Source organism: Buteo buteo, chromosome Z (assembly GCF_964188355.1).
Source record: "Buteo buteo chromosome Z, bButBut1.hap1.1, whole genome shotgun sequence".
NCBI classification, from domain to species: Eukaryota; Metazoa; Chordata; class Aves; order Accipitriformes; family Accipitridae; genus Buteo; species Buteo buteo.
This window is the reverse complement of record NC_134204.1, coordinates 53,907,768-53,933,389: the sequence shown is the minus strand read 5'-3', so window position 1 is coordinate 53,933,389 and position 25,622 is coordinate 53,907,768. Positions and strand designations below refer to the sequence as shown.

General features: G+C 51.0%; 1 protein-coding gene across 1 annotated transcript; it reads left to right on the top strand.

Moving 5' to 3' along the window:
• On the top strand, positions 1–25,622 carry LOC142027143 (uncharacterized). The gene is made up of 8 exons (XM_075020827.1): positions 1–150; positions 296–931; positions 1,307–1,502; positions 14,316–15,047; positions 15,293–15,612; positions 18,545–18,733; positions 24,546–25,277; positions 25,523–25,622. The coding sequence occupies exons 1-4, from the start codon at positions 1–3 to the stop codon at positions 14,363–14,365; spliced, it is 1,032 nt and encodes a 343-aa protein (XP_074876928.1). The 3' UTR covers positions 14,366–15,047; positions 15,293–15,612; positions 18,545–18,733; positions 24,546–25,277; positions 25,523–25,622.

The following is a 25,622-nucleotide window of genomic DNA, read 5'->3' as shown; positions in this document are numbered from 1 at the left end:
ATGCCGAGCAACCCCAGCTGCCAGCCACCGCAGAGCCGTCGGAGGGACGGACGGACGGCGGGCGGGCCGGCCGGCCTCAACGACCCTCCGCCACCCACAGCCACCCTGCAGAGGGCTGCAGCCTTCGGGCCCCCCTGCCCCTACCAACGCGTGCGTGCGTGCGTGCGTGCGCGCGGGGCGCGCGAGGCGCGCACGCACGCACGCACGCACGTACGAGTAACCTGCAACCCCCACGGTGAGCGGTGTGCACACGCGCGCGACCGCCTCGTCTCCCCGCCCCCTCGGACCCTCGCAGGCACGCCCCCGCCCGCGCCTCCTCGGGCGCCCCCCGCGCCTGCGCAGTGCGCCCGGCGCCCGCTGCGCGGCTCAGCCGCGCCGGCGCATTGCGGGCGCCTCAGGTGGCGCCAGGCGGCCGGGGCGGCGCGAGGCGGCGGCAGGCGGGCCCGCCCGTGGGCGCCACCCCGTCGGGGGCACCGCGCATGCGCGCCCGCTCCTCTCCCCGCTCCCCTCGCCGGCTCTCGGCGGGCGAGGAGCGGCGAGCGGCCAGCCCGCGCAGGCGCACGCCGCCTGCCCCGCTCCCTCCCGCCGAGCGGCGGCGCGCAGCCGCCGCCGCCCCCCCGCCCCGTGCCGTCGCTCTTCCCTCCCCCCGCCGTCGCCTGAGGCGTGGGGGCTGAGCGCCGCCCGCACTCCGCCTCGCGCCGCGAGTGTGACTGGCGCCCCGCGGCAGAGGCCGAGCCGTTGCTCCGCGCTCGCTCTCCTCCTCTTTTTCCTCCCGCTCCTCCTCTCCGCCTGTCCCGCTGCGCTGCGGCGGACGCGGGGAGAGGACCGCGACGGGCGGCCTCCAGCCGCCGCCGCCGCCGCCGCCATGCAGATCACGCTGAAAACGCTGCAGCAGCAGACCTTCCGGATCGACATCGACCCCGAGGAGACGGTGCGGGCCCGCGCGGGGGCGGGAGGCGGTGGGAGGGCCGCGCTCCGTCCCCTCCCGGGCTCGGGCCGCGCTCCCCCTTCCCGGAGGAGAGGAGAGCGCGGCCCGGGCCGCGGCCGTGGGGAGAGGTGGGGGGGGGCTTTCCCCGGGGCGGGGGGCGAGTGGGGAGCGGGGGAGGACGGAGCCCTCTGCGGGGGGAGGGGTCGGTGGAAGCGGGCGCGGTGACGGCCCGGGAGGAGTTTGGGGGTGCGGGGGGAGGGTGAGCTCCAGCGTGGGGGAGAGGAGCGGGGCGCTTCGGCGGGGGGCGGGGGTGATGCGGGCCCCTTTCCGGGAAGCGAGCGGGCCGTCGTGGGGTGACCCCTTTTCCTCGGGGTGCAGAGGGGTCTGCAGAGCAGCGTGACTTTCCTAGCTGGAGGGAAAGGGGCTGTTGTGGCCAGTCGCCCAGCGGATGGACTTTCCTCGGGAAGTGGAGGGGAGAACGGCTCACGTTGTACGCCGGCGGAGAGGAGCGAGAGCGACTACAGGAAGCGAAAGTTTTCCCTTTCGGGAATAGACGTGCCCACCACGCCCGTGGGTTAGTGGGTAATGGGGCAAAGTAGTAAGCTCTGCTGTTTCCTACCGGGAGTACGGGGGGTGGGTAGTGACCTCTTGCTGGGGGGAGGGTGGGTAGTGCAGCAGAAGGAAAATGTGGTGCTTGCTCTCCGCGGATTCCCGCCTGGAGAGGAAATGTCAGGAGAGTTGTAGGGCTCTTCTCTGCAGAGGCGCGTACTGGAGAGGAGCTCGTGAGCGCTTCCTCTTAAATGCATCCCTGTGCGCTTAGGCAAGCGTGTGCTGTGTTTGATTGAAGGTGGGGGATTGCGGGGAGGCTCGATTGTTTTGCCTACAGCGTGAGCTGCGGGGATGCGTCTGCGCTTAGGAGGTGGGGGAGCGCGTGTGAGATTCCGCTAACCACCGTAGTAGGGCGAACGTTGGTGTGTCTCCTGCAGAGCGGGCGTTGGCGAGGTTTGTAACAGAGTTAGTCTCCCTCACTGGCGGGTGGCAGGGACTCTCCCCTTCTAAGACTGGGAGGGGGGAGAGGACGCGTTGTGGTTGCAGGCGAGTGTTTTCTGTCAGCAGGTGGGAGTGCTGAAAAATCCTCGGGGAAAGAGAGCGTTCTGAGATGCGAGGAAGGGCCCCGAGTGAGTCTGCAGGGTTGGAAGTTGCCTTGTCACTTGCCTGAGCACGGACGGTTGCCTCTGACGGCCGAGGCCAGACATCCTTGCGGCCGCCTCTTGAAAGATTTGGGAAGGTTGGTGTATGAAGGTGTGTCTGCGGCAGCCTTTCGGGTGGCATCTGGGCAGTGACGCTCTGGAACGTTGTATCGGCTCTTAGAAAGTGTGTTCCTTTACCCTCTCCCACTTCCACCCTAAGAAAAGTGAGGGGCGGCGGTTGGAGTGGGACTAAGGGTTCGTTTCGTTGAGCAGCGCGGCAGAGGGAGATGGCAAACGTCTGGCTGAAGCACATGCTAGAAACCCTCAAGGATTTAAAACGTCAGTCTTTACCCGTTACTGAGAAGAGCTCTCTTTTCATCTCTTCTCCTGTGCTCTGTGTTCAGGAAGGTCAGGACCTTCCCAGGGGAAGTAAAACCAAGGAGAGGACCGAAGGAATGGTGCCAGTCGAAACCCCTCACCAGCTTATGAGAGGGCAAAATGCATTAGCTAGGGGTTGGGTTATGGGAAGGGAGACTGCACCCTCTGTTTCTAACTGCAGTTGCTACAGTAGCTCAGCAGCTGAAACAAGAATGCTTCTCATGAGCCTAGGACTTCAGGTTTTGGCTAGGAATGGGTGGAAAGGTAGAGGAAGCGTGGCTAGGATTTGAGGAGAGCTTTGTTTTAAAGTGAGCAGGGTGAAGCCTTGATCTTGTTAGCTGCAGAGGTGAAAAAAGTGTTAGCGTCTCCTTGCTCTACTTCTTAGAAAATTGCAAAGAAATTCTGGTTGAAAGTTTGTGAATTGTAGAACTTGGTGAAGAGAAGAATACTCCTGAGCCTTCAGCTAGAACCCAAAGCGGTTAAAACTGGAAAAATGCTTTGAAAGGGAATCTGTTAAGCAAGTGTTTCCCAAGTATGTGTTTGAACGCTCTCCGTCTGAATTTTAGAAATACCCATTGTGTCAGAGTGCACTGGTTTCTTAGGTGAATTTTCCAAGGCCTTGAAACAAATGCGTTTGTTTTGGGGAGCTCAGGAAACATTACTCTTAGTCTTTGAACTGTATGCGCGTGTTTCTCTGCTAGAGGTGCGCTTGTTTACTTGGAGCTGTGCCCTGTGCTGCGACAAGGCCAAAAATCGCCTAGTGGTGATAGGCCCAGGAAACTCGTGGCTCTAAAATTGGTTTCTGGCTCTAGCAATTTCTCCCCTTCTTCTCAATACCAAGTTAACCTGAAGAGACTTGATGTTACAGCGCAAGGTAGTATTCTAGCAACAGTTTACGCTTGTAGTCGAAAGCTGTCGTTAAAACTAGTACGGAATATGTAGACTAACCTTCCAGGGAGAATTGGAAGCAACGCATTTCATAGTAACCAGTTAGGCTTGTTGCAGCTCTGACACAAGGAAGTGTTGTTTTTTTCCTGCTTAATCAGATGGTTGAATTTTTAAAGTTCAAAACATGCTATTAACGATGTGGCTTGAGTTTTGATTTAGTTGTGTTTTAGAGTATTGGCCAACGGAGTATTTTGACTGAACAAAAACTAGGCTTGAAGCACGGCATGTTCTTATTTGTGCAAGGGCTAGGTGAAGACTGTCAAATGTTTTGACTGACCAAAAAAGCGGAGGAGACTGAGCCTCAGGCCCTCTTATCTGAGAAACGGAGAAGTTATGAAATGGAGAGGTTTTTGCAGGCAGGGCTGGTTTTGTTAGGCTTTGGCGGGAAAACCTCTGGAGGGCATGGGAATCAGCGTTGGACTCTTCGTGCTCTGCAGGAACAAGGTGGATTTACCCGTTGCAATCATTGTGGTGTTCTGAGCGGGGGAAGTTCAGTACTTGAGCATCCAGGCTTAACCAGGACAAATGAAAGCGTGCGTTTATCTACAGAAGCTGCTGCTTGTGTTTGTTGGCTGTCTGTGAGAGAGTGGGCACATTAAGCGTTGTGTTAGGAGCGAATAACGAGCTCTGTCTGATGCAGACCTGCGTAGCCCGCACCTCTTGTCTGAGGTGAGGGCGATGGCATGGTAGGCTTCTAAAACTTGTGCTTCCGTTGTAGTTATCACTGTGGAGACATGAAGCAGGCTTTTAAAAACCCTCGACAGACATTCTTGACTTTCTTTGAAAGTGAAATACCAGTTGAAAGTAAGTCTGTCCTGTTTCTTCCTGAGCTTCCCTGTGCTGTTAACCTGGAAAGCCAGTTGTTGAAATGCAGAGAAGTGCAAGGAATCTTCAGGATGTCAGTAGTCTTTTGGCCGCGGTCTCTGTGTCACATGGTACGGGCTTTCACATTTCACTGTTCCGCCACAGTGTTTGAACACCCAGGATATGCCTGCTTGTTTAACACCGTGTCAGCAGGGCACCGAGTTGTGGAAGTTTGGGCTTGTGTATGTTCTGGTGCATCCTTAGTACGTTTCTGCTTTATTGTTGAAGGTGCGTATGGGGATTTTTGGATGCTCGTGTTATGCCCCTTTGGTGCTGGCAGCTCCTGGTTTTTAAGTCTAGAAATTGAGGCTAGATGCTAACAGAAGCTATGTTACCTGCGTGCGGAGTGTGCTGCAGCAAAACTGAAGCAGGATGCAAAGGGTATGTGATAAGGAAAAAGTGAGGTTTGGCATGCATTTCGTTTTTGCAGGTGAAAGAGGTATACTGCAGGGGAAAAGAGATAGTATGCTCATTATTTTTCAAAAGACAACGTCACAGCAAGGAATTTGTGTTTTCTGGTTTGTAGGGGGTGTAAAAAACCTTTTGGCTTTGTAACAACAACGAGGTGGTACTTTTTAGTATGTACGTGGGGGGTGCCTGCGAGGAAATGACAAGCTGCTTTAATTCTCTCCGGAGAGCGCAGTGATAAATTAGTGCAGCCTGTCGTCTGAATGAATAGAGTGTGATTTGTGAACGCCTATGAAAGCGAGCACTATTTGTGAACCCACAAAATATTATTAGTTACCTCTGTTTGTATCTATTGGGTTTGTATATATTGAGAGCTATACTAAAGCAGCTGATAAAAAAAGGAGGTGAATATTGAAAGCCTGTGTAATTTTAAAGCATCCTTTGCCTCAATTCTTGTTCTGTCTGGGGCTAGGAAAGATGTGTGGAAACAAATAATGGGTTGTTTTAAAAGGTATCAATCGTGTTTCTTGGAGCTGTCCTGGTAACCAGTGGGCTTGTGTTGGAAAACCACCTCCTGATGTAGCAGCATTAGTGAAGAATAAGGGTTAACGTGATTCAATATATAAGTGAATGAATTGTAAGTAGTAGAACATTTATCTCATAAGAAAGTGTGGGGTTTTTTTTTTGGTTTTTTTTTTTTTTGGTGATGTAAGAAGACTGTAATAGATTTAGTTTTGGTCATGGTGGCTTTGCTGAATTTGTAGTTTATTGTACTTACGTGAAGAATTAACTTTCGAAACAGTTCTGCAAGAGGCAGAGAATATTGCCGGGTGAAATGGTAAAATCTGACTTGGAGGCTTGTCACCTGTGAGGAAGTATGAACTTATTCTGACGGCCTCCTTCCTACCTGTGTTTCAGCGTAAGTTCATCCTGCAGCAGTTGCCAGTCAGAGGATTGTTTTTATACTTCCCCGAGAGTTTATAATCTTAGTGGTTGGAGGAAAAAATGCTCTCATGATCCTGTTCAAAATCCAGAAATACCCTTCTAGGTATTGAAGATACCTTTCTGTCTCAAGTCCTGATGTTTTTCTCCGATTCTTCTTTGATTTTACAGCAGGTGTCTTTCTCCTCTTGTAGAGGACTGTTACGTTGCTCTTGCATCTCCTAGGATTTAATTGGTATGTACTTGCACAGTCAGAGGAGGTGTGAATCTGGAGGGCTTGTACTTGCTGCTTGAGGTTTGACAGATGACTCTGCAGAAATGGTAGCTTCGGAGACTAGCAGAATAAGAGTGCCAGGGAGCATTTGTGTTTTTCTTCATCATTTTTATACTTTTTTTTTTTTTGCAGACTGCAGCATTTTCAAGTTAGGTTCTCTGATAATTGATGTTTATTTTATTAACTCTCTGGGTCTTTTTGCTAGTGCTTTTCTTTGGTGGCTAGTCTTTTTCCCTGTTTCCTGGCGAGAGTTAGAATTTTCAAGCAAGGGAAGTTGTTCTAATTCTTGGCTGAAGCAGGCTAGGCTTTCACGTACTCAGGAGCATTTTCCTTAAATTCTAGTGAGTGTTGCAATATAATTTGTAGCGTAAGTTATGACTACAGCGCTGATTTTATTCATCTTAGAATATGTTTTTGCATGTTACCCATTTTTCAAAGGCGTTGGCTCTATGACCGTAATTTTACAACTGTTTTATTTGGAATATTCTTACCCAGTTTAGCTGTCTGCAAGCAAAAGTTACCTTGGTGCTTTTAATAATTTGTCAATATCCTGTGCTGTATTTCTCAACAATCCAAACTTTCTTGGACCGCCGTTCCCAAGGTGGCCGCTAAACCGTGAAGCCAAATAGGCAGGTGGTACGCACTTATGGATGGCTCTGTGCATAATTGTCTCTGATATTTAAAGTCTGTTTTGCAGGTATGATTGGTAGGCAAAGATACCTGCCCTTGATACGGATAACAACAGGCTGGAAGGTGTTGCCTTTGGAACTTAACTGGGAGTGGAGAGTCCGTGTTAATTAAAGAATAATATGAGCAGATGACCGTGCAACTGTCTACAGTCTCAGTACTGCCCTTGAGCATACAAGGGCATGTTTACCGGCGAACTGTTTGAAAGTATTTTCATTGTATTTCTGAAACATAGGAAAATACTCTCCCAAAGGGAAATTTATAGGGCTACGTAAATTTACGGGACTGAAGGATATGGCTGCCAATGTCTTCTCCCAGCAAGGTTTGTATCTTTGGTCACTGTTCCAGACAGGATACTTGGGCGGAGCGGACTCACTGGAACAAATCACTTTTGATTTTACAGGGTGTGGTGAAGTGCAGCATGTCTTACCTAGTAGGCCCTGTAAAGGCCAGACGGGAAGCCTCAGCGGCTCTCCTCTGCAGGCTGCCCTGCAGGGAGTACCAAATGAACGTGAAAAGCAGAGGGAAGGGCTTGTGACTGCTGTAAGCGTCCTGAGTTGGAGTGTGGTCTAAAGGCTAACTGACTGTAGTTCTCCCTGTCTCTGTCATTCCCTGTGTTTTTGTATCAGAGGCATGTTAAGCTCAGAGAAAGGAACAGAACTGGGGCTGAAATCCTTATCTCCACACCCCCCGACCCCCCCAACTTGAATGTCTGAGCTTCACGCCTTGTATTTCTAACTTGGTTTTTATTTGGTTATCTGTATGAAGGCCATTAATGCATATCTAAATAAAACTTGGTTTACCCCTCCAACATAAGTTTATCAGTATGCAGTATCGGGAAAGTTGTCTTTTTTTAGGTGTCTTACTGTAATGACTTAAAACGTCTTGTCAATTTTGTTCATACTCAAACCACTATATTGCTTTTACCCGCGTAGACCAGCTTGTGGAGACTATCCTTGTTGTAAAGATTGTCTGCTTAAAGGTACTGGAGGGTTGTTTATGCTAATCATGGTGACCATGCAAGAGTCACCACTCAGAGAATGTAAACTTTGTCCCTAAAACAAGCCCTTGTGGGTTCATAGGGAGCACTCAGAGCTGTCAATAGCCACATCTTTCTGCTTTTTTTGAAAGGTGCAGACAGCTGAGCTTTTTTTTTTCCCTGTTGCTTAAAGCTCTGCTTTGTGTTGAAATCTGTGTGTTCACGTATTAGTACAAACCTGCATGTATGCAGCTCTTCTAGTCACCGTTTAGCATCAGGAAACGAGCCCTAGTGTCTCCTCTGGGCTTGGATCAAATTTGAAATGCAGGGTAGAAGTGTATAGAGGCCAACTTTGAGATCAGAACTTAGTTCTGTTGCTCTCTGGGGCAATGTGTAACAGCAACTACTAGCCTGATGAACTTCACCTGGGTGTGGATGAGCTCAGTTTTGGAGAGGAGATTAGAAAGGCAGAGGTAATTGCTCAGGAGGTAAATGTCAGAGCTTAACTTGGATTTGTACCTTGCCAATTCCAGACTATTTATCTTCCAGACCAGGCTGCTTCTGTGTTCGTATGCAAGCAAGCTTCAGCACAGTAAATGCAAATAGGAAATACAGAAGCTTATGAATGCTTTATACTGCATGTGAGGCTGTTTTTAAATATTGGAATAATTTTAAATCCTACGTTGAGTTGAGTACAAATGTGGGTTTTTTTCCAGTCACTCACTAACCTTGTAAACCCGACTGGATTCACAAGACTCTTCCTGTCCTGTGGCGGTTCTCCCTTACTGTATCTGTTATGCCTTAGGGCAGTACTCTGTTCATGCAACCGTTGAGGTGGTCTCCCAACTAAATACAAGTGTCCTGTTTAGGAAGGCGGTGTAAGAGATGACTGTAAATATAGGTTTGTAGCAGCAAAATCTGCTTCTCTTATTTGTAGAAGGAAGTAGCTGGAAGCAAATGTGTTGTCATCAGGAAGGCTACTGTAAAGCGTTTACTTAGCTCCTAAGTAGTTTGTTATCCCCTGGACATTTCAACAGGAGGCACAATATATGCCATTAATCTGTTGCTGATCATGGAGTTTGATTGAGGGTGGTAAAACCTGTTGCCCTGGTCAGTTTGTTGCTTCCTTAGCTGGTTTATTGTCGGACACAACTGCATCGTCCTCACCTGATTTTGAGCAGGGCCTGTATGGCGGTATACTGTGTGGTAAATATGTTTTCAAGGGCAGTGGGAGGGAGAACTGGGGAATATTAAGCCTAAATTCTAACCAGAAGTGTTTAGATGAGCATGTCCTCCCTCAGGGAGGAGGAGGAGGAGAGCAAATCCCTTTGGACTGAAAGCTTTCGTCCTTGTCTAAACGATGACTTTTCCCAAAGCCTGGGAGAAACCTGTTAGTCTCTTACAGGAGAGATGGAGACTGGTAGAGAGTTAGAAGGCAGATTACAAACTCCCTCTGCTCAGAGTTTCTTCTCAACAAGAGAAGCAGTTCAACTGGAAGTAGGCTGGTAGTGAAGGTCTTTCGGAGTTAGTCTTGGGATGCATCTCTTCGTAGTCCTTTTATTAATTTGGTAAAAATTTGATGATTTTGAGTAGACCTCAATAGAAACATGATGGAATGGAGGAGCACAAAGTTTAACACTTGTACTCGGCTGCCTTGATTGGGGGTCAGTCTTTCGGAAGTGGCTGTCAAATGAGCGGCAGAGGTTAATGACGAGTTGGACTGACTACAAGATGAAGCCCTGAAGCTTACGGCTCCTGGAACTTCCACTAGGAGTAGCGGTGCCGCTCTATATGTGTGTGCTGGCTGCGTGTTGCCACAGGCGATGAATTTCCAACAGAGCAGCTGGAAGAAAGAGGTGCTGGCAAGTCATATAAGAAGGAACAAGAAGGGCTTCTGCTGCTACGTAAATAGTAAATCAGGCAAGGAACGCGTGTGCCTGCTTGCCAGGCAGATTGAGCGATACAGGAACAGCAAAGGCAGGCAAAGCCGAGGTACTCGGTGCCGCCTTCATCTTGGTCTTCCCTGACACTCTTGCCAGGCATTTTAGCCTAGAGGCCGGGGCTCCAGGAGCAGAGGAATTCCAGTAGCAAGAGGACGTTCAGCTCGGGGGTCTGCTGAGAAATCTTGTCCCATACACGTCAATCGACCCTGGTGGGATTTGTCTGAGGGTGTTGAGAGGGCTGGCTGGTGTCGCTGTGAGGCCGCTCTCTGTCGTCTCTGAAAGGTCGTGGAGCTTGGGGGAGGCACCAAAGACTAGAGAGCGCCAAATGTTGCACCCCATCTTTAAAAACAGGCGAGAGGATGGTGTGAGGAGCTCCAGGACAGTCCTCCTCGCTTCTGCCCCTGGGGAAAGTATGGAGCGAGTCCTCTCGGTAGCTATTTGTGGCCACGTGAGAAAGCAACACGGGCGGGGATAGCAACGCCAACGACATTGTTAGAAAGAGCAAGACTACTTCTGTACTTTTCATACGTTTATTGTACAATTTGATCATTAGCGCTAGGCTACTAATGACCGTCTCCGGGTCCCTTTGGGAGGCTGGTGGGTGCCCCAGCCGCTGGCCCGTCGCTGGTTTCGCCAGCTCCTGGGGCACCCTCCTACTGTGGCCGGTGGGGTGGCCTCTTGTTCGGAGGTGAGGAGGCCCGAGGGCTGCCAGCCCTCCTCTTTGGGGCTCTCTGGGGTCCCCCAGGGGAGAGTTCGCTGCCCTGGCTGGGAGCGGAGGGCCCGGGCACAGCCTCCTCGGCGTCCTCCTGTGGCTCGTCGTGCTCCCTGTGGGTGGGAACAGGGGCAGAGGGAGGGCTGCCAGGACCCCCACGAAGGGCAGCCGATGATGAGGTGCTGGGGAGCTCTTCTGCCTCGGCTGTGCCACGGCTGCTGGAGGGGGCTGGGCTGGGGGCAGGAGACCCCCTTTGGGAGGCAGCGGGGCCGGGGGCAGCCGCAGGGCTGCCCTCCCGCTCCTCAGCAGCACGGGCGTCCTCCAGGCCCACCCGGCGTCGTGCCTCCCCGCCGCACCGCTCCACGATGGTGTCGATCAGCTGGCGCACAAAGGTCCTCGCGTACTCGCCCAGGGCACCCTGCAGCAGCTGGAACAGGGTTTCCTCATCCAGGCCGAAGAGGTGCAGGCTGGACAGGACGAGCCTCCGCGCTGCAGCTGTTTCCCAGCGGTCACCCTCGAAGAAGAGCCACAGCTCCTGTCGCAGCCAGAGCATCACAGGCCGGAGCAGAGCTGGGTCCTCTTGGAAGAGGGATGCCCAGACGTGGGGATGGAGGCTGCCCACAGGAGCCATGGGCAGCGGCTGTGCAGCTGATGGCTGGTTGTGGGCGGCTGGATGGCCAGGAGCACCTCCTGCCAGGTGGATGGCAACTGATGGCACTGGAGGTGGTGCGACAACGTGCTCCTTGAAGTTGTCGTCCGCCTGCACCGAGTGCAAGATGGAGGTGACGTTCCTCTTGCAGAGGGGGCACTCGGGCTTGCTCTCAGCCCACCGCAGGATGCATGCGTAGCAGAATTGGTGGAGGCACGGCATCACGTAGCTGGCCTCCTCCCAGCTGTCCAGGCAGATGGGACAGCGGTTGTCCAGCTCCGCGGCCATGGTCCCCACGTGCTGCGGTGGGCTGCGGGGAGCTGGGGACGTTGAGCTGCTCCCTGTCACCGGCGCTGCAGCAGCGGGTGTCACGCTAGAGAAGGAAGAGAGGCCAGGGTCATTGGCTGACTCGCGGAGGGGTGGAAGAAGTGCCCCGGTCCCTCAAGAAGGAAACCCTCCCAGCTCCCCACTCCAGGCTGAGGTTTCCCCTCCCAGCTCACCTCTGCTGCTGCGAGCGTTCCTCCTGGGTGCCCCGGCTGCCTGAACCTGGCAGGGCCGGGGAAAATCCTTGAACGGCTCTGAGGTTGGGCACGGAGAGCTGCAAAAAACAACTGCCTGAGCCCAACACCAGCACTCGCTCAACGAAAGCCTCGCTCGACACTCCAGGCCTCGCGAACCCGCTCAGCTGGAGTGTGGGCACGAGCCGGCTGGCTGAGGCTCGGGGCCCGAATTCAAGCAGGGAGGGACGCGTGGTAACAATCCATCGCTCGGGGACATCACAGTCCACTCCTCAGTGACCTCAGAACCCATCACTCGGGGGCACCGCCGTCCATCGCTGGGGGATGTCACGATAGGCCATCCTCACCCACAGGTGCTCGCCCCACGCCTGGGTTACCAAACGCCACTGCCCATTCCATCCCCCCATCTCTTGTCCTGTGCTCAGCGTCGGTGTTTCACACCAGTCCCGGAGGCCTCAGCCATGTCTTCCCTGTAGGAGAAGTCAGAGAGGCTGTGGGATCTCCGTCCTTGGAGGTTTTCAAAGTCTGGCTGGATAAAGCTCTGAGCACCGGGGTTTGAATTCATTCCTGGCCCCACTCCACGTAGGAGTTTCAACTAGAAGCTACCCATGTCCCTGCAAACTGCAATGCTTCTGTGGTCTCTGTGGCCTAGGAATTAGTAATGTTTTACATTTGGCTTTACGTGGGCAGAGTAGCTACACGTACAAGTGAATTCCTGATGAATCCAGAGGGCTCACACTCTCAGCTGCCAGGTTACACACGTGCTAGGAAAGCCACGTACTGCGGCAGCTCCATTAGTCCACCGCCGGTGGCCTGTATGAGTTATGAACACTGTGACAAAAGCCCCAGAGCATAGCATATTGTCCTCTTCTATCTGGCAGCCAGGATAAAAAGCAAAGTGTTGGCAAGTGCATGCTCAAAATCAAGTTGTGCATGCTCAAAATCAAGTTATGCATAAATCCGTAGCCAGGTCTCTATAGAAGGCTCTACTTTGGTGTCTAACGCCTCACATGACCCTGGAAAAGATTAGTCGGGGGGTGGGGGTGGGGCAGTACAATTGAGGCTAAATTAGTTTAAATGAGTTTTAACTGCGTTTTGATTAAATTAAAATACTTTGAGATAACCACAGTGATGACTGTAATATGATTAATGAGTCATACAAAACCAGACTGATGTAACTTATTCATAGTCGCCCCAGTTAGACCTGCAGGATTTGCTTCGTTGTTTTTCAGATAAATACTATGCTTGGAATCAGTGTTCCCGATTAGTTGCTGCCAATTTCTGATGTCCTTTCCCTAGGCGTTTTCCTAGTGCCCTCAGCAATCCGTTCTGCCACTGCTCAGTCCAGCCCTGAAGGTGGGAAGACCCTCACTGCGAGACGGTCAGCTTGCAGAAATAGCGATGGGCTTCCCTGGCTGACCGCATTATTTGCCATTCTCAGGTCTCGTGCAATAATTGGCCTTGCTTTGGAAATACGGAGACATCTGGCCTTTCCATAGCAGCTCTGCAGAACTACAGAAGGCCAATATGCAGCTTCCGGCTTCCATTTATGCTTGTTCTTGCAGCACAGGCAGGGACAAAGATGGGACAGAAGCTCAAAGCAAGCCTAGATATTGAAGTAGTTGGCAAAGAGTCTGCACTCTGAAACACTGTAAAATCCCCCTACAGCAGCAACAGCCAGCCCTTCCTGCTAACAGACCCAGCCGTTAGACAGCTGTCCTCAGAGACACACATTGGCAATTGTCAAACCCCAATCATTTTTATTCCCTTCCCTTTCAAGTGTCTAGCACTCCAACGAAACCAGTGATTCAATAACGAAACTTTTCGCAGATAGAAAGATTTGTGCGTTTCCAAATAAACTCTCTTGAAGCCTACAGAAGTCAGTACCTTCCTCTCCTCACTGACAAGCAGACTTTACGCAGACAGAGGTTTACAGAGTTTAAATCCGATGCCCAGCCAATAGCCTCTCCCGGGCATTGATGCTGACAGGCTAAGCTTCCAGAGTCACTAGCCATGACTGCGACAAGCCTGGAAGATGACCTCTGCTTTAAAATGCTTCGGGCAGCGTGCAGTATGCAGCCTGGTATTCCACTGCAAGCTCCCATCGGCCTTTCTTGGCAAACCTCTTATCCTGGAGTAGCACAGTGACACTGAGAGGACTGCGAGAGAGCCTATAAACAAACAGTCAAAAATGTATAGGAAGGGGTTAGATTCGGACTGCTGGCGCAGCGCTGGCGTGAAGCTGGACCATCAGAAGCAACGCTCTAGGAATAGCTCTCAGAGGCAGCATGCCTTGCAGCCACTCCCTGAACTGAGATTCCTCTCCCCACTCCTTGTCCCTTGCTTCCTTCATAAATGGGATAAAATGAATTAACAGTGATTTCAAAGTAGGAAGTTCATGTACTTGCTCTGTTTACGGGATTTAAGTCTCTGTATGGGGTGGGGTGGGGGCGAGAAGGTCACAGGTTTTGCTACTGAAGGAGAAAACTTTTGATATGTTAAAGGAAAATGTGCAGATTAGAGTTAGCTGGGAAACCTTCTGTGGGTTTCCCCATGCCTGGTGCTGATGCTGCAGATGGGAAATACCATCTAGATATTCCTAATACAATTACTACACCCACATAATTAGTGTAATAAATACAGAAGCCTGTCAAGATGATAGCCTAATGAACTTGCCCGCGCTGTTATTTGATAGTGAATTTCCAGTGTTCTTGGCAGCTGTCTGAATGCCAATCAAGCTAAAAGCTTAACAACAAGAAAGCAGTAGCTCTCAAAATAAAAGACCCCACTTATGTGAATGCCTACTTAAAAGACATTTCGGTCCCCTTTTATCAGTAAAGGCTGGGTTTCATTTTGATCTCACACTAACTTTATGTTGGTGTGTCTGATCTACAGGTGCTTCTGTGCGGACTCCGGTGCCAAGATCCATGGTGTCCAAGTGCTGATGGAAACTTGAATGGGAATTTGCATGCTTCTGGGTGTGGTGCTGAAGACGCACACAACGATTTCCCGCTTCCAAGGGAGTACCGCTGCTTCGGAGCGGGATTTCTCCAAGTCTGAAGGCTCCAGTCCCTTTTGATGACTTTTTTCAGGCCTTGCGGCATGCAGGCATGAGAGGTCACTGATAAAGCCAACAAAAAGTAACATCCAGACCCTCTTCTGCCTGCAGCTGTCAGTGGCTGAAGTGGCTGCAAGTTACCACTGCTCCCATGGTCACTGCCTAACACCTCCTGGTCTCGTAAGCTGGTTAACCTGAGCAGCTGCTCTCTACTGTCATGACAAACAGTGTGAAGCTGCTTCAGTGTTGTCTTGCACAATAAATACAAATGACTGTGGAAGGTTGGTAGCAGTTTCATACCTCGAGTAAACCTTGGCCCCGAGGAGACGGTGCAGGCCCCCGTGGGGACAGGAGGCGGTGGGAGCGATGCACTTCAGCCACCTTAAAAAGTCCACAAAGGTTTTGTGGTACCCTTTGTATAAACAACACTTGCCTTGCTAACAACTGTGCCCCTGAAGAAGAACTAAAAGACTGACGAGAAGGGAACATGCTACCCCAGGAGGCACCGGAAGTTGAATAATTGCTAATAGGCATGAAGTCAGCAAAGGTCTTTGGTAACTGCAGGAAAGGTAAGGGCAGCAAGGGGAGCTTAGGAGCACCGACTCAGTTAGAGACCAAAAAGACTTACCCCCTCCCCACTCTCCTTGAGCCTGCGCTGTAGAATAAAAGAGCACTGTACCTATAATTCGAAGCGGGGAAAACCTTAGCCCGATAGAAACTGTGGTCGATAAGCGACTGCCAGTAATAGTTTTGGGGAAGAGCTTTGGAAACTAAACATGTAAAACTAAACTGTATGAATTGCTTACCCGTTTAGGTATGAGGTGTGCTATCTTTGTGGATTACCACCCAGCCCCCATCTTTGCGCAAACATGACTTGGAATAAAATACCTCTGCTCTGTGTGTATGTTGGCGTTTGGCACACCGGGTGAACGGCCCCACCTTTGGACAGCGGTCTTGGCAACCCAGATGGGACGGCGCTGACAGCCTTGTCTGGTTCGTCTTGCCGCACCTGGCGGGGAGAAGAGAACCGAGTGGACTCCAGCGCACACCGACCTGTTGATTGGGGACTCCATCAGCTCCTCTCCTGCGGTCGGGCAGTAAGCAACACAGTGGTGCAACGCTGTTGGAAAAGAGGTATTTTCTGAGCGATAAATAAGGGAAAAGGGAAAAGCCTTTTGGGGAGTAGCAAGCATTTGGGGGACATTTTGTCCCGTCTGGCCTCTGCGTAAGGCGCATCAGGAAAGATACAGAGCAGGAGGATAATTTTCGTTCCTACACGTTGTTTTTGTAACAAAGGGAGATGTCCCTCGTTCTGGTGTATGGAGCGCTGGATGAGAATCGGTACGGCAATGGGCAGTGCTACTCTCGGGAGACTCCCCTTTGTTCTCCCTTAGGATGCATCCTGAAAAATTGGAAAAAGTGTGGAGGGGATCCCCTAAAGAAAGATAAATTGAGAGCTTACTGTAACTGGTGGTGGCCACCATATCACTTGGAAGGGGACGAAAAGTGGCCTGCAAATGGATCTTTGAAATACAATACTGTATTGCAATTAATGTTGTTTTGTTGGAGAACTGAAAAGTGGGATGAAATACCATCTGTGGATATGTTCTTTGCATTAAGAAGTAATTGGGATATCCTTTGTATAAACATATTTGTATAAATGAATTGGGAAGAAATGCGGGCTGGTAGATGGTAAACATCAAATTGGAACACATGCATTGGATGAGGGAAAGAACAGACAGGAGGTTTCTTGTTGTATTGGTTGCAACACGGGAAAAAGCCACTTGGAAAATGTTGAGAAGTTGAGACGCAGTTGTTGGTGTCCCCCCCCAGCCCCAAAACAGCCAGAAACAGACGGTTCAAGTGATGAGGGAGATGAGATTGTGAGCCCCGTATCTAGCAGAACGAGGGGACAGAGACCTGTAGTTCTGGCTCCCCTTAGAGAGGCCGTTGGGCCTGAGGGAACACCGGTGTATGTGCACGTACCATTCCCTACTGCTGACCTGTTAAACTGGAAGCAGGCAGTCGGGTCTTGCCGAAATAACCCAGAGGGAACATATAGTACTGTTAAGCGTGTAGTGATAACTCGTCACCCTAACTGGGGAGATGCGCAGGCTCTCCTAGAATTTTTGTTTACTACCGAAGAAAGGAGAACGGTTTTGGAAAGGGCTAAAGAGGAACTGAGCTGGGGAGAGGAGGGGCTGCCTAATGCAGATCCGATCCGAGTACGTGTGGAGGATTACAGAGGGCAAAGGGAGTACCAAAAATTAATTTTACATGGGATTCAGCACGGGGTTCCAAAACATAAAAATTGATCTAAGCTGTATGAGGTACGGCAAGGGGATAAGGAATCCCCGTCATCCTCTTACGAGAGATTGTGTGAAGTGGCTCAGAAGCGGACAGATCTAGACCCAGAAGATGCTAGCAATTTGAAGTTGTCTAACATGTTGTTTATTGGTCAAGCAGCTACGGAGATCAGAAAAAAATTACAGAAGGTAGAGGGGGCGGGGCGGGTGGCATGACAATCTCACAGCTATTGTCAATTGCATATAAGTTTTGTAATAATCGAGAGGAATTAGAAGAGAAGGAGAAGCGAGGGCCAGCAAGGCTGCAAGCCTTCCAGCAGACCAGACCTGCAGGATGAACCCCTGCCTGATGCAGAAGTAGAGCTCTTCACTGATGGCAGCAGCTATATGCTGGAAGGAAAACGAGGAGCTGGCTATGCAGTGGTAACAAACGCCCAACCGTTCGAGCCTAAGGCACTGCCTAGCAACACATCCGCTCAAAAGGCTGAATTAATAGCATTGACGCGAGCTCTGGAAAGCTGACGTTTAGCCACGGAAAGAGAGGGTTTTTTTATATATATATATATATATATATATATGGATTCTAAATATGCATTTGGGGTGGTACACCGCCATGGGGCAGTTTGGAAGGGAAGGGGACGGTTAAACTCACAAGGAACTCCAATAAAATATGGGACTGCAGTTATGAGACTGCTGCCAGCGGTTCTCCTACCAGAGAAGGTTGCAATAATGCATCGTAAAGCGCACCAAAAAGGAAATAGTGGAATTATAAAAGGAAGGCAGAAGGCTGGTTGTCTGGCTCAACAGGCGGCTCTAAAGGAGCCAAAACTTGAAGGAGCTTTAACTCCAGGGCCTCATTTAGAATTACCACCACCGAAATATACTGAGAGGGAAGATCAATTAGCCAAACAAATAGACTGCTCCAAAAATGAACAAGGTTGGTGGATAACACCGGTCAAGCAACTACTGATTCCTGAAAGAATGATGGAAACTTTGCTCACGAGATTACCTCAGGAGACTCGTACAGGAGCAGACGCATTGACAATAACTGCAGAAGGAAATTTTGGGGGGCCAAAAATGCAAAGGGTAGCCCACATGGTAGTAAAGAAGTGTACCATCTGCTGTGCTCCTAATCCAAAAATTGGGAAAAAGGTTATAGGAGGAATTGTGAAACAAGGAAGAACTCCTGGGGAATACTGGCAAATAGATTTTTCAGAGCTACCTAGGTGTCACCTAACTATAAGTATTTATTGGTACTGGTAGATACCTTTTCTTGTTGGCCAGAGGCTTTCCCTTGCCACACCCACAAAGCCAGAGAGGTAATTAGAATCTTACTGAAGGAAATAATACCCCGATTCGGTATTCCAGAGGGAATCTCCTCTGACAATGGGCCTCATTTTATTGCAGAAGCAGTGCAAGGGATTTCTCAATGTTTACAGATTACGTGGGAATTACACACCCCTTGGAGGCCACAATCAAGTGGAAAGGTAGAAAGAATGAATCAAAACTCTTAAAAGACAACTTGCTAAACTCTGTTAAGAAACGCACCTTAAATGGGCAGAAATTTTACCTATAGCTCTTGTACGAATTCAAATAACTCCTGGGGTTGAAGAGAAAGTAAGTCCTTTTGAGATTGTGTATGGGATAGCAGATCCCAGGAAGCTTCTTAACGTCACGGGAGATCGAATGCATGTAAAAGGGCAGGCTGACGTTAAAGCGCATTTGCTTTCTCTTTCTCAGACTTTATCTTCACTGCACAGGTATCTAAATCGGAAGGTCTCTCTCCCGTTGGATACACCAGTTCACCCATTCCAAGCAGGGGACATTGTTTACGTACAGACCTGGAAAGATGAACCTCTAAAGGAAAGGTGGAAAGGACCTTACGCCGTGTTACTGAAAACCTATGCTGCAGTCAAAGTAGAAGGAATTGACTCCTGGATTCATTGCAGGCAAGTGAAAAGAGCACCAGAACCCGATCAAGAAAAGCGGACAGCCACACAGGCTGGGAAACTCAAACTTTGGCTAATCAGAGGCGGTTGAACTTTGAGAGAACGAAGAACCCGCTTATTATAATATCCCATTTGGTCCTAGCTCTAGGTCAAGAGAATTTGGTTTTACAGCTTATCCCGTCCTTTGGGCGAATCCAGAATGTTAGCAGCGCAACCGCTTGTCTCCCTCCACCTGAGTCGGCAGACAACCCTTTAAATTGGGGAATATTAATAAATATTAATAAACAATAATATTTGTTTTGGTAGTCTTGGGATTAGGAAAGTGGCCCCCCACGTTTCAAAACCTTATGCACAATAATCCACACGCTGTCGATAATTGGCGCATCGAGACCTGTCCAGGAGACGTTACTCATGTCCTCAGTTATCAGAGAGGAAACAATTATTCTCTCCTGGCAAAGGCAATAGAACAAAGTAAGACCGGGAATTGCCATTTGTATCCTTGGGGATTGCATCTTAAACCATTATGGCCCACGCGTGAAGAGGGTAGATGGAATCACATGACGGGTAATACTCGATGCCTAACTTGGAGACCCCTAAAAAAGAAAAAAAATCGCCCAGCCCCCTGAATGGAAGTGCACTCTGATATTCAGTTGCTCTACTGACGATGACAGGGTTCGACGATTGGGTCCTGTAGCTAAAGCTCTGTGACAGGGATGCCTGTGTAAGAGTCAGTCTGCTAGCATAAATGACACTTGGCCAGGTGTTGGGATCCAAACTAACCCTCTTGATTGTGAAGAAAGGAGTAATACCATCAGTGGGACATGCAGGATGCGATAAGTATAGCGATGGAACACGGGCCGCTCATTTACCACTTGTGAAAGAAAAATAGCAACACGCGTTAGGTACGTTGCTTCTGATATCCCTTGCCAGCCCCATTGCCCACTAATCCGCGAGCATGGGCACACATATTCCTGAATAGAGCAGCAGGTCTGCTGCTACGTAAATAGTAAATCAGGCAAGGAACGCGTGTGCCTGCTTGCCAGGCAGATTGAGCGATACAGGAACAGCAAAGGCAGGCAAAGCCGAGGTACTCGGTGCCGCCTTCATCTTGGTCTTCCCTGACACTCTTGCCAGGCATTTTAGCCTAGAGGCCGGGGCTCCAGGAGCAGAGGAATTCCAGTAGCAAGAGGACGTTCAGCTCGGGGGTCTGCTGAGAAATCTTGTCCCATACACGTCAATCGACCCTGGTGGGATTTGTCTGAGGGTGTTGAGAGGGCTGGCTGGTGTCGCTGTGAGGCCGCTCTCTGTCGTCTCTGAAAGGTCGTGGAGCTTGGGGGAGGCACCAAAGACTAGAGAGCGCCAAATGTTGCACCCCATCTTTAAAAACAGGCGAGAGGATGGTGTGAGGAGCTCCAGGACAGTCCTCCTCGCTTCTGCCCCTGGGGAAAGTATGGAGCGAGTCCTCTCGGTAGCTATTTGTGGCCACGTGAGAAAGCAACACGGGCGGGGATAGCAACGCCAACGACATTGTTAGAAAGAGCAAGACTACTTCTGTACTTTTCATACGTTTATTGTACAATTTGATCATTAGCGCTAGGCTACTAATGACCGTCTCCGGGTCCCTTTGGGAGGCTGGTGGGTGCCCCAGCCGCTGGCCCGTCGCTGGTTTCGCCAGCTCCTGGGGCACCCTCCTACTGTGGCCGGTGGGGTGGCCTCTTGTTCGGAGGTGAGGAGGCCCGAGGGCTGCCAGCCCTCCTCTTTGGGGCTCTCCGGGGTCCCCCAGGGGAGAGTTCGCTGCCCTGGCTGGGAGCGGAGGGCCCGGGCACAGCCTCCTCGGCGTCCTCCTGTGGCTCGTCGTGCTCCCTGTGGGTGGGAACAGGGGCAGAGGGAGGGCTGCCAGGACCCCCACGAAGGGCAGCCGATGATGAGGTGCTGGGGAGCTCTTCTGCCTCGGCTGTGCCACGGCTGCTGGAGGGGGCTGGGCTGGGGGCAGGAGACCCCCTTTGGGAGGCAGCGGGGCCGGGGGCAGCCGCAGGGCTGCCCTCCCGCTCCTCAGCAGCACGGGCGTCCTCCAGGCCCACCCGGCGTCGTGCCTCCCCGCCGCACCGCTCCACGATGGTGTCGATCAGCTGGCGCACAAAGGTCCTCGCGTACTCGCCCAGGGCACCCTGCAGCAGCTGGAACAGGGTTTCCTCATCCAGGCCGAAGAGGTGCAGGCTGGACAGGACGAGCCTCCGCGCTGCAGCTGTTTCCCAGCGGTCACCCTCGAAGAAGAGCCACAGCTCCTGTCGCAGCCAGAGCATCACAGGCCGGAGCAGAGCTGGGTCCTCTTGGAAGAGGGATGCCCAGACGTGGGGATGGAGGCTGCCCACAGGAGCCATGGGCAGCGGCTGTGCAGCTGATGGCTGGTTGTGGGCGGCTGGATGGCCAGGAGCACCTCCTGCCAGGTGGACGGCAACTGATGGCACTGGAGGTGGTGCGACAACGTGCTCCTTGAAGTTGTCGTCCGCCTGCACCGAGTGCAAGATGGAGGTGACGTTCCTCTTGCAGAGGGGGCACTCGGGCTTGCTCTCAGCCCACCGCAGGATGCATGCATAGCAGAATTGGTGGAGGCACGGCATCACGTAGCTGGCCTCCTCCCAGCTGTCCAGGCAGATGGGACAGCGGTTGTCCAGCTCCGCGGCCATGGTCCCCACGTGCTGCGGTGGGCTGCGGGGAGCTGGGGACGTTGAGCTGCTCCCTGTCACCGGCGCTGCAGCAGCGGGTGTCACGCTAGAGAAGGAAGAGAGGCCAGGGTCATTGGCTGACTCGCGGAGGGGTGGAAGAAGTGCCCCGGTCCCTCAAGAAGGAAACCCTCCCAGCTCCCCACTCCAGGCTGAGGTTTCCCCTCCCAGCTCACCTCTGCTGCTGCGAGCGTTCCTCCTGGGTGCCCCGGCTGCCTGAACCTGGCAGGGCCGGGGAAAATCCTTGAACGGCTCTGAGGTTGGGCACGGAGAGCTGCAAAAAACAACTGCCTGAGCCCAACACCAGCACTCGCTCAACGAAAGCCTCGCTCGACACTCCAGGCCTCGCGAACCCGCTCAGCTGGAGTGTGGGCACGAGCCGGCTGGCTGAGGCTCGGGGCCCGAATTCAAGCAGGGAGGGACGCGTGGTAACAATCCATCGCTCGGGGACATCACAGTCCACTCCTCAGTGACCTCAGAACCCATCACTCGGGGGCACCGCCGTCCATCGCTGGGGGATGTCACGATAGGCCATCCTCACCCACAGGTGCTCGCCCCACGCCTGGGTTACCAAACGCCACTGCCCATTCCATCCCCCCATCTCTTGTCCTGTGCTCAGCGTCGGTGTTTCACACCAGTCCCGGAGGCCTCAGCCATGTCTTCCCTGTAGGAGAAGTCAGAGAGGCTGTGGGATCTCCGTCCTTGGAGGTTTTCAAAGTCTGGCTGGATAAAGCTCTGAGCACCGGGGTTTGAATTCATTCCTGGCCCCACTCCACGTAGGAGTTTCAACTAGAAGCTACCCATGTCCCTGCAAACTGCAATGCTTCTGTGGTCTCTGTGGCCTAGGAATTAGTAATGTTTTACATTTGGCTTTACGTGGGCAGAGTAGCTACACGTACAAGTGAATTCCTGATGAATCCAGAGGGCTCACACTCTCAGCTGCCAGGTTACACACGTGCTAGGAAAGCCACGTACTGCGGCAGCTCCATTAGTCCACCGCCGGTGGCCTGTATGAGTTATGAACACTGTGACAAAAGCCCCAGAGCATAGCATATTGTCCTCTTCTATCTGGCAGCCAGGATAAAAAGCAAAGTGTTGGCAAGTGCATGCTCAAAATCAAGTTGTGCATGCTCAAAATCAAGTTATGCATAAATCCGTAGCCAGGTCTCTATAGAAGGCTCTACTTTGGTGTCTAACGCCTCACATGACCCTGGAAAAGATTAGTCGGGGGGTGGGGGTGGGGCAGTACAATTGAGGCTAAATTAGTTTAAATGAGTTTTAACTGCGTTTTGATTAAATTAAAATACTTTGAGATAACCACAGTGATGACTGTAATATGATTAATGAGTCATACAAAACCAGACTGATGTAACTTATTCATAGTCGCCCCAGTTAGACCTGCAGGATTTGCTTCGTTGTTTTTCAGATAAATACTATGCTTGGAATCAGTGTTCCCGATTAGTTGCTGCCAATTTCTGATGTCCTTTCCCTAGGCGTTTTCCTAGTGCCCTCAGCAATCCGTTCTGCCACTGCTCAGTCCAGCCCTGAAGGTGGGAAGACCCTCACTGCGAGACGGTCAGCTTGCAGAAATAGCGATGGGCTTCCCTGGCTGACCGCATTATTTGCCATTCTCAGGTCTCGTGCAATAATTGGCCTTGCTTTGGAAATACGGAGACATCTGGCCTTTCCATAGCAGCTCTGCAGAACTACAGAAGGCCAATATGCAGCTTCCGGCTTCCATTTATGCTTGTTCTTGCAGCACAGGCAGGGACAAAGATGGGACAGAAGCTCAAAGCAAGCCTAGATATTGAAGTAGTTGGCAAAGAGTCTGCACTCTGAAACACTGTAAAATCCCCCTACAGCAGCAACAGCCAGCCCTTCCTGCTAACAGACCCAGCCGTTAGACAGCTGTCCTCAGAGACACACATTGGCAATTGTCAAACCCCAATCATTTTTATTCCCTTCCCTTTCAAGTGTCTAGCACTCCAACGAAACCAGTGATTCAATAACGAAACTTTTCGCAGATAGAAAGATTTGTGCGTTTCCAAATAAACTCTCTTGAAGCCTACAGAAGTCAGTACCTTCCTCTCCTCACTGACAAGCAGACTTTACGCAGACAGAGGTTTACAGAGTTTAAATCCGATGCCCAGCCAATAGCCTCTCCCGGGCATTGATGCTGACAGGCTAAGCTTCCAGAGTCACTAGCCATGACTGCGACAAGCCTGGAAGATGACCTCTGCTTTAAAATGCTTCGGGCAGCGTGCAGTATGCAGCCTGGTATTCCACTGCAAGCTCCCATCGGCCTTTCTTGGCAAACCTCTTATCCTGGAGTAGCACAGTGACACTGAGAGGACTGCGAGAGAGCCTATAAACAAACAGTCAAAAATGTATAGGAAGGGGTTAGATTCGGACTGCTGGCGCAGCGCTGGCGTGAAGCTGGACCATCAGAAGCAACGCTCTAGGAATAGCTCTCAGAGGCAGCATGCCTTGCAGCCACTCCCTGAACTGAGATTTCTCTCCCCACTCCTTGTCCCTTGCTTCCTTCATAAATGGGATAAAATGAATTAACAGTGATTTCAAAGTAGGAAGTTCATGTACTTGCTCTGTTTACGGGATTTAAGTCTCTGTATGGGGTGGGGTGGGGGCGAGAAGGTCACAGGTTTTGCTACTGAAGGAGAAAACTTTTGATATGTTAAAGGAAAATGTGCAGATTAGAGTTAGCTGGGAAACCTTCTGTGGGTTTCCCCATGCCTGGTGCTGATGCTGCAGATGGGAAATACCGTCTAGATATTCCTAATACAATTACTACACCCACATAATTAGTGTAATAAATACAGAAGCCTGTCAAGATGATAGCCTAATGAACTTGCCCGCGCTGTTATTTGATAGTGAATTTCCAGTGTTCTTGGCAGCTGTCTGAATGCCAATCAAGCTAAAAGCTTAACAACAAGAAAGCAGTAGCTCTCAAAATAAAAGACCCCACTTATGTGAATGCCTACTTAAAAGACATTTCGGTCCCCTTTTATCAGTAAAGGCTGGGTTTCATTTTGATCTCACACTAACTTTATGTTGGTGTGTCTGATCTACAGGTGCTTCTGTGCGGACTCCGGTGCCAAGATCCATGGTGTCCAAGTGCTGATGGAAACTTGAATGGGAATTTGCATGCTTCTGGGTGTGGTGCTGAAGACGCACACAACGATTTCCCGCTTCCAAGGGAGTACCGCTGCTTCGGAGCGGGATTTCTCCAAGTCTGAAGGCTCCAGTCCCTTTTGATGACTTTTTTCAGGCCTTGCGGCATGCAGGCATGAGAGGTCACTGATAAAGCCAACAAAAAGTAACATCCAGACCCTCTTCTGCCTGCAGCTGTCAGTGGCTGAAGTGGCTGCAAGTTACCACTGCTCCCATGGTCACTGCCTAACACCTCCTGGTCTCGTAAGCTGGTTAACCTGAGCAGCTGCTCTCTACTGTCATGACAAACAGTGTGAAGCTGCTTCAGTGTTGTCTTGCACAATAAATACAAATGACTGTGGAAGGTTGGTAGCAGTTTCATACCTCGAGTAAACCTTGGCCCCGAGGAGACGGTGCAGGCCCCCGTGGGGACAGGAGGCGGTGGGAGCGATGCACTTCAGCCACCTTAAAAAGTCCACAAAGGTTTTGTGGTACCCTTTGTATAAACAACACTTGCCTTGCTAACAACTGTGCCCCTGAAGAAGAACTAAAAGACTGACGAGAAGGGAACATGCTACCCCAGGAGGCACCGGAAGTTGAATAATTGCTAATAGGCATGAAGTCAGCAAAGGTCTTTGGTAACTGCAGGAAAGGTAAGGGCAGCAAGGGGAGCTTAGGAGCACCGACTCAGTTAGAGACCAAAAAGACTTACCCCCTCCCCACTCTCCTTGAGCCTGCGCTGTAGAATAAAAGAGCACTGTACCTATAATTCGAAGCGGGGAAAACCTTAGCCCGATAGAAACTGTGGTCGATAAGCGACTGCCAGTAATAGTTTTGGGGAAGAGCTTTGGAAACTAAACATGTAAAACTAAACTGTATGAATTGCTTACCCGTTTAGGTATGAGGTGTGCTATCTTTGTGGATTACCACCCAGCCCCCATCTTTGCGCAAACATGACTTGGAATAAAATACCTCTGCTCTGTGTGTATGTTGGCGTT